This window comes from Perognathus longimembris, chromosome 27 (assembly GCF_023159225.1).
Source record: "Perognathus longimembris pacificus isolate PPM17 chromosome 27, ASM2315922v1, whole genome shotgun sequence".
Taxonomy (NCBI): Eukaryota; Metazoa; Chordata; class Mammalia; order Rodentia; family Heteromyidae; genus Perognathus; species Perognathus longimembris.
The window spans coordinates 896265-908778 of record NC_063187.1 but is presented as its reverse complement, the minus strand read 5'-3'; the positions used below and the strand labels follow the sequence as shown (position 1 = coordinate 908778).

Here is a 12514-nt window from a genome sequence, read left to right as displayed (position 1 = left end):
CTGTGGCCAGCGCTTCTGTGGCTGGCGTCATCTTTAGTCTGTTTGGAAGAAAATCAACTTGACCTCAAACCAAACAAGTCACCCTGCCCTGCAAGGTTCCTTTCTCCCTCTCCTCTTGGAGTGGCCCGTGGATGTGGGAGCCCAAGGCTTCTTGGCCTTCAGTGGAAGAAGGAGCAAGCTTGATTTTTCTTGAGCTTCCAACTGGAAATTAAAAAAAAAAAAAAAAGGAAATTCCTGCATCTGTGGAGAGGCAGATGCAAAAACAGCCTTCCCTGAGGAGACAGAGAAAGAGAGACAATCAGAGATAGAGACAGACAGAGACAGAGAGATAGACAGAGACAGACAGTGAGAGACAGAGACAGAGAGAGATAGAGAGGCAGAGACAAAGACAGAGAGACAGAGGGATAGAGAGACACAGACAGGGAGGTACAGAGAGAGACAGACAGAGACAGAGAAACAGAGAGGCAGACAGACAAAGAGAAACAGAGACACAGAGATAGAGAAACAGAGACAGAGAGAGGCAGGGACAGAGAGTCAGATGGACAGAGACAGAGAAAGAGAGAGGCACAGAGATAGAGACAGAAAGAGACAGAGAGAGACAGAGAGGCAAAGACAAGAGGCCGAGAGAGAGAGACTAAAAGAGAGATAGAGAAAGAGCCCAATAAAATAAGAAAAGGGACCTATTTTAATGACACTTTCAATATGTTTCCATTTGAGTGGATGCCCAACATATACAGAAACAGCACATAAAGTGATATAAGCTGGTTATAGCCCTTATAGAAGTTTCTTTTTTTTTTTCTCTTTTTTGGCAGTGCTGGGATTTGAACTCAGGTCCTTATGCTTGCTCATGTCAGGTGCTCTACAACTTGAGCTGTGCCCCTTGGCCCTTTTTGTTTTCCCTCTCATCTCTCTATCTCTATTTATCTTTTATTTCCCTGTCTGTCTTTTATCTTTGTATCTCTGTTATGCACACCAGCCAAATCACTCATTCAATCTCTCTTTTTAGCTATTTTTCTCTTTATCTCTAATGACAATACTATCTCTATTCCTCTATCTCTCTGTCTGTCTGTCTCTCCAATCCTAAGGTTTTGGGTTTGAACTCGGGGCTTATGTTGTTACTTGGCTTTTTCACTCCAGGCTGGTGCTTAAACCTTGAACCACACCTTCATTTGGGATTGGAGTTCTTTTGGCTGGTTAATTGTAGATAAATGTTAGGAAAATGGAGGAGAAAGGAAGAAAGCAGGCTGGGTCTTGATCTTGCCACACAGAGGACTGTTGATGGAGCTAGAGCAGCGGGCCTGGAGCCTGTGTCTGAGCTGGGAACGGAGCTGGGCTTGTATGAGGTCTGAGCACAGAGGCCGAGGTTAAGGAAGAAGCTACCAGAGGTGGGGTTGTGCCCAGAATAGGCTGTTTACAGCCGGGCTTAGGCGGATTCCCTGGCTGGAGTGTCAGTGGGGCACGCAGTATGGGGGGCAATCTTCAGACTCCATGTTTGGAAACTCCAATCCTCAGATCCCATCCTTCCCACTAGCTGGGATGCCAGGCGCGAGTCCTGATGCCTGGCTTTGTGTTGGTTTTTCAGATAAGCTCTCCCGTGTCCACTCACGTGCAATCTTCCTACCTCCATCTCAGCATGGCTGGGATTATAGGCGGGAATCGCTGCATCCACCTATTTATTTTATTTTATTTTTTTTGAGAAAGAATTTCACTAACTTTTGCCTGGAACCATTACATTCGCTGTGCCCTGTCTCGTTGTGTCCTAATTACAATATGCACATATACTTACTCAGTGACTAATTTTTATTGATATGGCCCAAGGAAGCCAAATGAGGAAGTAGAGAATAGGTGCTTCACACACTGGCAACTAAGCCCATCCATCTTTCTGGAAAAGAATTTGACAGTGGGGGGGGGGGGTCACAAGTCTTTTTTATTTTGGTCACTTGTAGGGCTTGAACTCAGGGCCTGGACACTGTCCCTGAGATCTTTAGCTCAAGACTGGTGCTCTACCACTTGAGCCACAGCTCCACTTCCGGTTTTCTGGTGGTTCATTGGAGATAAGAGTCTCAGGGACTTTCCTGCCTGGGCTGGCTTTGAACCGCGATCCTCAGTTCTCAGCTTCCTGAGTAGCTGCCATGACAGGTGTGAGCCACCAGCACCTGCCTAGTTTCTTCCTTTTTATGCCTTCATTAATAAAAAAAAGAATACAATTTCTGTATTACTTAGCTAAGTTCCCGTGTCTCTCCAGGTAGCTCAGGGATAAATTAAATCGATCCTTCCACTAGCTACACAATCCCTATGAGCCTCTTTCTGGTAGCACCGTGGCTCATCACCTTTGCAGGGTTTCTTGCCTGTGTGAAGAATGCATGTTACATTCGCCTGCTTAATGTTACTGTAATGAACTACCCGAGGCAGGCTCACTTTATTGAAAGAAAAGAAATGTACTGATTTCCTAATGCTGGAGGTGCAAGGTGCAGTGCTAATGAAATCTGCATCTTCTCATGGTAGAATTGTACATGTCAATAGGAATAGATCCTGTTAAATTAATTATTTATGCCTTTTGTTGCTGTTCTTGGAGCATGAATTCTAGACCTGGGCATGAGGGAGAAAGAGAAAGAGAGAGAGGAGAGAGAGAGAAATTGAGAGAGAGGGAGAGAGCTTGCTCAAAATTGCTTCTATTTGTTAATTTTTAATTAGTTAATTAATTTGAGTTAGCTGATTAATTAATTTTTGCCAGTCCTGGGGCTTGAACTCACTGTCTCCGAGCCCTCTCTGTACACAAGGCTAACACACTACCACTCGAATGCCACAGCGCCACTTCCAGCTTTGTCTGTGTATGTGGTACTAAAGAATCGAACCCAGGGCTTCCTACATGCTAGGCAAGCACTCTACTGGTAAGCCACCTTCCCAGCCCAATAATGTTTAATTTTTTTTAAGGCTTCAGTAACTAAATGTTTATAGTGAGGAGCATTTTCTTTCCTGAGAAATGATGAACTAGTTATGAATAGTTTGTGCATGATAAAAAAATACTTACATGTACCAAGTAAGAGAATAGCTGAAATTTTCCTTAGGGGGCTTGTTAATGACGGACAAAATAAATGCAGGAGCTGGGCATTGATGGCTCACAACTGTCTTCCCAGCTACGCAGGAGGCTGAGAGGTAAGGATTGCAGTTCGAAGCCCACCCAGGCAGGAAAGTCCATGAGACTCTGATTTCCAGTGAACCACAGAAAAAGCCAGAAGTGGAGCTCAAGTGGTAGGGCACCAGCCTTGAGCAAAAGAGCTCAGGGGCAGCACCCAGGCTCTGAGTTCAAGCCCCAGGGCCAACACACACACACACACACACACACACACACACACACACACACACACACACACATCCATGTTTAGTTTCCTGGAAATGGCCAGATTGCCTTGATTGCTTAGAATCTATCATGTCATGGTTCAGTCCAGGTGTCTGCCTGCCATACTTGTCAGAAACTTCCTTGGGAGAAGCTGGCAGCCGTTAGTTGAAGTAATACTATGATGGGGTGTAGACGGACCCATCAATGCGTCTTTGAGGCTCTGGGGTGGGGGGCTGGGGGATTAATTGATGCCTTGGTTAGAAGTAATGAGGTCTTAGGCAGGGCAGGGTAATCAACTGTGTTACAGAGTGCATAATTAGATGGGTGGCTGAGGGTGTAATTAAGTTTAGAAGAGGGGCGCTGTAATTAGATGCAGGGCAGGGGGTGTTTTTAGATGCCTAAGCAGAGGACCATAATTAACATAGGGGCAAGAGATTAAATTATGTCTGTGGGTAGGGCATAATTATGCGAGTCGGGGGTCCACGTGGGTCCGTAGGTGAGGGCACACAGGAGGAATGACTTTGATTGCAGTTAGGTATATGTTGGTGTTCTGATGGTCCTGGGGCTTGAACTCAGGGCCTGGGTGCTGTCCCTGAGCTTCTTTTGCTCAAGGCTGGGGCTCTACCACTTTGAGCCACAGCTCCACTTCCGGTTTTCTGGTGGTTTATTGGAGATCAGAGTCTCATGGACTTTCCTGCCTGGGCTGGCTTTGAACTGTGGTCCTCAGATCTCAGCCTCCTGAGTAGCTAGGCTGACAGGTGTGAGCCACGGGGCTCAGCCTCTCAAAGTTCTGATGTCAGTGGTTTCTCCTGAGCTTGCTGGCTCGGTTCCTGTCTCCTGTAGGATTTGCTCGTGAACTTCCTATGAATGAGCCCCCCAATTCTACTTTCATGGCTGTCCCCCAATTGGCACATGCCAACATCTCACACACCGTTTCATTTTACCCATGTGTTTTTATTTCGTATCCATTTCGTCCACTCATATGTAAGCTCAAGGGTGAGGGGAAAGGGAACTTCTGTGGCCTGTCACAACAGTGTCTAGGATGAAGAGGACAATGAATACTGGTGAGAAGCTGGGGCCAATGGCTGATGCCCAGCACCCCAGCTCCTCAGGAGGCTGAGATCTGAGAATCCTGGTTCAAAGCCATCCTGGGCAGGAAAGTCCAGGAGACTCTTATCTCCAAATAATCCTCAAAAAGCCAGAAGTGGAAGTGTGGCTCAAAGTGGTAGAGTACCAACCTTGAGCAAAAAACCAAACCCAAAACTAAGGGATAGCGCCCCGAGTTCAAGTCCCAACACACACACACACACACACACACACACACACACACACACACACACACACACACACACACCTCAGCTACCAAAGAGCAGAAACTCCTGGGATTAGTTCTTCCATTTAAAATTATTAAGTTTTTTTTTTTTAGTATTTTGATTATCTTTAAGGATTTTTTTTGTCTTGGATTAATAACTTTATACCCATTACAAGGTCTTTTGGTGGATATGTGTGAGTTAATTCTATGTACTCTTTTCTTGAGAAAGAGAAAGAGAGAGAGGGAGAAGAGAGAGAGGGAGAGAGAGGAGAGACAGAGAGAGAGAGAGAGAGAGAGAGAGAGAGAGAGAGAGAGAGAGAGAGAGAGAGAGAGAGAGAGAGAGTTTCTACCTGACTCAGCTAGAAAAGACCAAATGATGCATTTTCGAATTCCAGGGCCCTTTCCTGGGTTTCGGTATTTCCGGTACTCTATATAAATAGTGCTTGAAGGAGCGCTCAGATGCGCGTATCGTTTCCTTTAGATTCACATGCTTTCAGAAGAAGACCACAAGCTGTCCAGCTGTCCAGCTTGGCACAAGTGACCTGCTCCTTAAATCTCCAAAATCACCCAGCATTGTGCTACTCAATCACCAAACCAGCCTTCTGGCTCAGGACAGACTCTGGTGTTTTGATTTTTTGTTGTTTTGTTTTTTGTTGGTCGTGGGGCTTGAACTTGTGGCCTGGGCACTGTCTCTGAGCTCTTTCATTCAAGGCTAATGCTCTACCCCTTTGAGCCACAGCATCACTTCCTTTTTTCTGGTGGTTCATTGGAGATCAGAGTCTCATGGACTTTCCTGCCTGGGCTGGCTTTGAACTGTGCTCCACCAGTGCCTGGCTAGGTGTTTTTGTTGTTGTTTGTTTATACTATTTCCTTTGCCTAGCAAAAATCTGACTTCTTTTTTAAGGTTCACCTTGGGTGGGAAAAGCTCCCACTGAGTCAGGGAGGTGGAAGTGTTACCTGGTTTTTCTGTCTGGCTTTCCCCATTACAGCTAGCGTCCCCGCCTTCAGTGATCATATCAGCATTTCGGTTCCGTTTGTTGTGTGAACGAATGCTGTGAATTCTGAGGTACAGAGCTCCCACCTTCCGAGCCCTCGCTGAACAGCTAGCTTAGGAAATACTCAGAAACTTTTTCATTCATTCATTCATTCATTCATTCATTTATATATTTATTTATTTGTTTATTCACTTATTTATTTGTGGCAGGACTAACAATTGAACTCAAGGCTTCAAGTTTGCTAGGCAAGGTGCTCTACCATTTGAGCCATGCCTCCGGCCCCAAGAAATTTGATTTGAGGGAGGTGCACATAGAGAAATAAGATCAAAGTCGCTGGGTGCCGGTGGCTTACGCCTATCATCTTAGCTCCTCAGGAGGCCAAGATCAGAGGATCACAGTTCAAAGCCAGCTTAGGAAAGAAAGGCCAAAGGCTCTTCTCTCCAGTGAGCTACCTAAAAAGCCAGAAGTGGAGCAATGGCTCAAGTAGTAGAGTTCCAGCAGCGAGTAAAAGAAGCTAGGAGACAGCACACAGGCTTTGAGTTCAAGTCCCAATATCTGCGCGTGCATACACACACACACACACACACACACACACACACACACACACAAATCCTGTGTTTAGTTGGGATTTTTTCCCTTTTTCCAAACAAACACCCAGGTACAAAGTTGACTGTGCACTTAGCAAATTTGAGAAATGGAGAGGGGAAAAGTGGGATTATATTTAAATACATTTCAGGGAGCTTCCCCTCCCCTCCCTTCCCCTCCCCTCTTGTATCCTCTCCTCTTTACCCTCTCCTCTCCACTGCCCTTTCTTTCCCCCCTGGGCCCAGCATGGCCGTGGGCAGCTCGCGTGGGCCCTGCCGTGATCCCCTGCCTTGTTCTCTGTGCTTGCAGGCCACCCCGTTCCAGCTGCCCCTCAAGAAGTGTGCTGTGGTGGGCAATGGAGGCATCCTGAAGAAGAGCAGCTGTGGCCGGCAGATTGACGAGGCCAACTTCATCATGAGGTAAGAGAGAGCCCCCGCCACCCAGCCCGGCCTCCGCCTCCTGGCCTCCTTCCCGGGCCTGGTGCCTTCCACCCCTGCTACGGTGTTCCATGGCTGGTCTCAAGCTCCTCCTAGACAGGGGGCAGTGCCCTGGGGAGCCAGGGTGACAAAATGGCCGTGTCCCCCATCAGCGTGGTCACACACAGACACTCCCATCTTTTGAGATGAGGTCGTTCATCTGAAAAGACATGAGAACCAATTGGCTAGTTGGGTGTGGTAACGCACGCTTGTCATCCCAGCTACTCGGGAGGCTGAGATGGGAGGATCACAGTTCAAAGCCAGTGAGGGCAAGAAAGTCTGTGGGAATCTCATCTCCAAAAAAGCCAGAAGTGGAGGTGTGGCTCAAGTGGTAGAGCACCAGCCCTGAGCACAAAAAAAGAGCAAAAAAGCTCAGGGCCAGCATTCTGGCCCTGAGTTCAAGTCCAGAACTGACACACACACAAAGAAGTAAGCTAAAAATCAGAGAATGGTGCCTGGAATAGGAGACAAGCAACTTGCAGAAAGAGGAGACATTTGTTATTGAGGAACTGAAGACCAGAATGGTGGCATGTGGGGGTCTTTTAGGCACACCCCCGAAAGCTCCCAAGTTGGGGTATGTATAATGGGCCTCCACAGCCACGAAGACTGTGACGAGAAGCAAAAGCGAAGCTGGTCAGCCTATGTGCAAAGCAGGAGAGAGATTTGGGGTTTGTGCTTCCTTTAAATATCCATTTATTTATGTAGTGCCTGTCCTGAGGCTTGAACTCAGTGCCTGGGTGCTATCCCTGAGTTTTGTTTTGAACAGCCTAGTACAGTGACTCATGCCTATCATCCCAGCTACTCAAGAGGCTGAGAGTGTCAGAGTATGAAAGTTCAAAGCCAGCCTGGGCAGGAAAATTGGTGAGACTCTTATCTCCAGTTAATTAGCAAAAAGTCAGAGGTGGAGCTATTTGTTCAGGTGGTAGAGCACCAGCTTGGATTAGAAAAAACTAAGGGACAGCACCCAGGCCCTGAGCTCAAGCTCTGTCACTATTGGGAGGAGGAGGAAGAGGAGGAGGAGTAAGAGGAAGAGGAAGAGGAGAAGGAGGAGGAGGGAGAAGGAGGAGGAGGAAGAGGAGGAGGAGGAGGAGGAGGAGGGAGAAGGAAGAGGAGGAAGAGGATGAGGAGAGGAGGAGGAGGAGGAGGAGGAGGAGGAGGAGAAACATTGTTAATAAGACACTTCAGCCATGAATATCTGTTAATAATCATGCCAAAAAAGAGATAATGCAAACTTTGGATCACTTTTACACAATTATGCCCTATTAGAAACAATTTGCGTGTATTCAGTGTGCCTTTTATGTAAATCCATATAATTATCAATTTAAAATTCAAAGAGCTAAAATTATAACATGCTTTTCTTATGAGAAGAGAGCCAGGGAAGTTTCCCCCTAGATATTTGCACTTGAAGAGAAAGTTTAGGTACAAAAACTTACAGCAGATATTCTCACTAAAATGTATGGTGATCGTTGTGCCACAAATGAATGGGTTAAAAACAAACAAACAAAAAACATATGATCAAGTTAGGCACCAGTGGCTAATGCCTGTAATCCTAGCTATTCAGGAGGCTGGGATCTGAGGATTGGTGGTTCAAAGCCAGCTGGGGCAGGAAAGTCTGAGTCTCTTTTATCTGGAATTAACCACCCAAAAGCTGGAAGTGGGGGTGTGGTTCAAATGGTAGAGCACCAGCCTTGAGGAGAAAATAAGAACACAAAACCTCAAGGACAGCACCCAGGCCATGAGTTCAAGCCCCAGAATATTCTCTCTCTCTCTCTCTCTCTCTCTCTCTCTCTCTCTCTCTCTCTCTCTCTCTCACACACACACACACACACACACACAGAGTATACATCTCATTCTCATTCTTGTGTTTCTAGATGCAATCTCCCGCCATTGTCGAGTGAATACACTAAAGATGTCGGCTCAAAGACGCATTTGGTGACGGCCAATCCCAGCATCATTCGGCAGAGGTGAGCAGGAAGAGAAGAGGAAGTTGGCAGCTTCTCACCAGTATCTGCCAGCTGGGGAAGCAGGAAGTCCTCTGGACAAGCAGGAAGAGGGAATCAGAAATGAAGGAGACAGGATCATGGAGGCCAAACTGTATCTCGCTTCCTCTGGGGTGTTTTGCTTCCTGTCAGAGCTGACAGAAATAACAGGGGATCAATCATTTTGCTCAAAGAAGCAACATTACATCCAGCTTTGCACATTTTTTTTTTTTTGTTTTGGGCCAGGGTTTTTGTTGCACTTTTTTTTTAAACCAGTTCTGGAACTTGAACTTATTGTGCTTAAGGGTAGCTAGCCCTCTACCATTTGAGCCAGAGCTCCACTTATGGTTTTGTGATGGTTCATTGGAGATAAGAGTCTCGTGGATTTTCCTGTGTAGACTGGCTTTGATCCGTGATCCTCAGATCTCAGCCTCCTGAGTAGTCAAGATTACAGGCATGAGCCACCAGTACCTTACTTGTGTTACACTTTTACCACTGGGGCTGTGGGTCTCTGAAACTGACCTGTACTTTAATTATGTAAGCATTATGTTTGCACATGCCTTTTAGGAAAGAATGCATTCTGCCATATCTTTTACTTACTTAATTTTTTTTCAATTTTGTCAGTCTTGGTGCTTCAACTCAGGGCCTGGGCGCTGTCCCTGAGCTCTTTTGCTCAAGGTTAGCGCTCTACTACTTTGATCCACAGTGTTACTTCCAGCTTTTTGGTGATTCATTAGAGATAAGAATCTCACGGACTTTCCTGCCTGGGCTGGCTTTGAACTGTGATCCTCCGATCTCAGTCTCTTGAGTAGCTGGGATGACAGATGTGAACCACTGGCCCCCCGCTGACACTTGCCTTTTGTTGTTGTTGTTTAAATATTTTTATTCTTCGTGCCTAGGAAAGTATATAGAGTAGACTAAATCTTGAGCAAGTGCCTATGCCATGCTGGTAAATCGCTCTATTGTTTTTTTTCCAGTCCTGGGGCTTGAACTCAGGGCCTGGGCACTGTCCCTGAGCTTCTTTTGCTCAAGGCTAGCATTCTACCAATTGAGTCTCACTGCCACTTCTGGCTTTTTCTGTGTATATAGAACTGAAGAATAGAACCCAGGTTTTCATGCATTCTAAGCTAGCACTCTACCACTAAGCCATCTTCCCAGCCCTCTACCATATATTTTTAAACTGGTGTTTTTATCCTTGAGATAAAGAATGTGTCCTGCCTACTTTAAGAGTCCTACTTTAAGAGTAGCACTTTGTGCCAGGAAGAACCATATTTCCAAGTATTTGCTTCTTCAGAATACATGTATTAAAAATTTTTTTTGGTGGGGGGGCTGGGGATATGGCCTAGTGGCAAGAGAGCTTGCCTCGTATACATGAGGCCCTGGGTTCGATTCCCCAGCACCACATATACAGAAAACGGCCAGAAGTGGCGCTGTGGCTCAAGTGGCAGAGTGCTAGCCTTGAGCAAAAGGAAGCCAGGGACAGTGCTCAGGCCCTGAGTCCAAGGCCCAGGACTGGCAAAAAAAAAAATAAAAAAATAATTTTTAAAAAAAAATCATGCTTGGTTTTCAGAGCACATGAATGGTTTGGGGACAGCAGGCAGGGTCAGATGGGGAAAAATGTTCTTGCTCTCCCCCCGTGCTAATAATACTACAGTTTATTAAGGAGCACAAGGGTTAAAATAAACAAGATAGTGCTAGCCGGGCACTGGTGGCTCATGTCTGTCATCCCAGCTACTCAGGAGGCTGAGATCTGAGGATCACGGTTCAAAGCCAGCCTGGGCAGGGAAAGTCCATGAAACTTTTATCTCCAATGAACCACCAGCAAACAGGCAATAAGTAAAAAGAGAAAATAGTGCTAATGTTTCTAAATTTTTGGCTGACATTCACCATGAGTTATTTTCCCTCCTCTTTCCTGTTTTTCTCTTAGTGTTTTTTTACCAGTATACTGGAGCCACCTACAGGAAGCTTTAAGGAATTTTTTTGAAAATTTTTTATTTTATTTATTTATTGGTGCTGGTCCTGGGGCTTGAACTCAGGGCCTGAGCACTGTCCCTGAGCTTCTTTTGCTCAAGACTGGCACTCTACCACTTGAGCCACAGCGCCACTTCTGGCCTTTTCTGTATATGTGATGCTGAGGAATCGAACCCAGGGCTTCATGCATGCTAGGCAAACACTCTACCACTCAGCCACCTTCCCAGTGAATGGCTCTATTCTAATATTTAAATTAAATCACCATGAATCAGTAGGACCCCCCCCACCCCCAAAAAAAGTCTGCACCACAACGGAGAAGGCAGACACAAGTGGGAGGCTCGGCAGGGAATTTTCTCCACTGCATCAAGGAGGGGGTAACCGAGGATGTGGAATGAGAATAGCACAGCCAGCAGGGGGGAAACGGGCAAGATGATGAGTCAGTTCCATTTCTGCACTGCCAGGAGACACAAAATTCCCAACCCCACGTGAGCGTTTTTCTCAGCTTGGCCATAGCTTTACCCTCCTTCGCTCATCATCCCTTTCTCTCCCTTCTCCCATTCTCCTGTGAACCAAACTTTAGGGCCTTTAGAACTGCCGTGGGCAGAGGGTAGTAAGCCAGAGGCAAGAGCACCCGGCAGGGAGGCTGAGATAAGGAAAAACTTGAGGAAAATGTGCACAGGGAAGAAGCGAGGCAGAGCCTCTGGAATAGCACAGCAAAAAAATGCAGGGTTTTGTTTTTGGTTTCGGTTTTTTGCCTGTTCTGGAGCTTGAACTCAGGGCCTGGGCACTGTCCCTGAGCTCTTTTGCTCAAGGCTGGTGCTCTACCACTTGAGACACAGCTCCATTTCCGGTTTTCTGGTGGTTCCTTAGAGAAAAGAGTCTCACAGGCTTTCCTGCCTGAGCTGGCTTTGAACCCTGATCCTCAGATCTCAGCCTCCTGAGTAGTTGGGATGACAGGCGTGAGCCACCAGCTTCCCCCTCCCCCCAAAAACTCAAAGATGATCTTTTTCCTACTTAACCACCATGACAAAACTCTTGAGTTCTTCAATTGCTTTCTCTTTTCTTCTTCAAATGTTAGGGATTTTCTTTTCTGGAAAAAACCAGAGGTTTTTTTTTTGTCTCTCTCTCTCTCATGTAAATCACTTCCCAAAATAAATCTACTGAAGTAGAACCGGAAAGTTTTTTTTTTGTTTTTTTTTAATAATTTGCCCTGTGGAGCAGCTGCTCTGCTGAACATCTGTCTGTACCAGCTCCCAGCATAGCAGATGAGGAGGCACAGTGGCCTCTAGGGGCTCTCATTGATAATTGATTGATAAATTGATTGGCTCATTAGAAGAAGGTTTTGCATTGCTTCAGTATTTGGGGGGCAATACTGGGGATGGAGCCCAGGGATTCCGAGTTAAATTCTAAAGCTTGAGTGTCATCTCCAGACCCTTTTGTGCATGGGATATTTTCAAGCTAAGATCTCTTTATGTCTGGCCTGGATTTCCTTCCTCCTATTTGTGCTTCTATTTGTTGGTGGGGATGACAGGTATATGCCACCATGCCCAGTCATTTTAGTTGAGATGGAGTCTAGAGAACTTTAATGCCTGGGCTGGTCTTGAACTGCTGTGTCTTTGGATATTGCATCTCCATCTCCCAAGTGGCTGGAATTACAGGCTTCTGCGATCACCCCCAGCTGTCAGTTTTTTGTTTGTTTTTTTTTGGCCAGTCCTGGGCCTTGGACTCAGGGCCTGAGCACTGTCCCTGGCTTCTTTTTGCTCAAGGCTAACACTCTGTCACTTGAGACACAGCGCCACTTCTGGCCATTTTCTGTATATGTGGTGCTGGGGAATTGAACCCAGGGCGTCATGTAT

At 46.2% G+C, this 12514-nt stretch overlaps 1 protein-coding gene across 1 annotated transcript in view; it reads left to right on the top strand.

The window, feature by feature from the left end:
* St8sia1 (ST8 alpha-N-acetyl-neuraminide alpha-2,8-sialyltransferase 1) overlaps positions 1-12514 on the top strand; it is a 42002-nt gene that overhangs the window by 25759 nt on the left and 3729 nt on the right. The window contains 2 exon segments of the mRNA XM_048335042.1: positions 6542-6651; positions 8580-8672. Of these exon segments, the coding sequence (XP_048190999.1) occupies positions 6542-6651; positions 8580-8672 (203 nt within the window).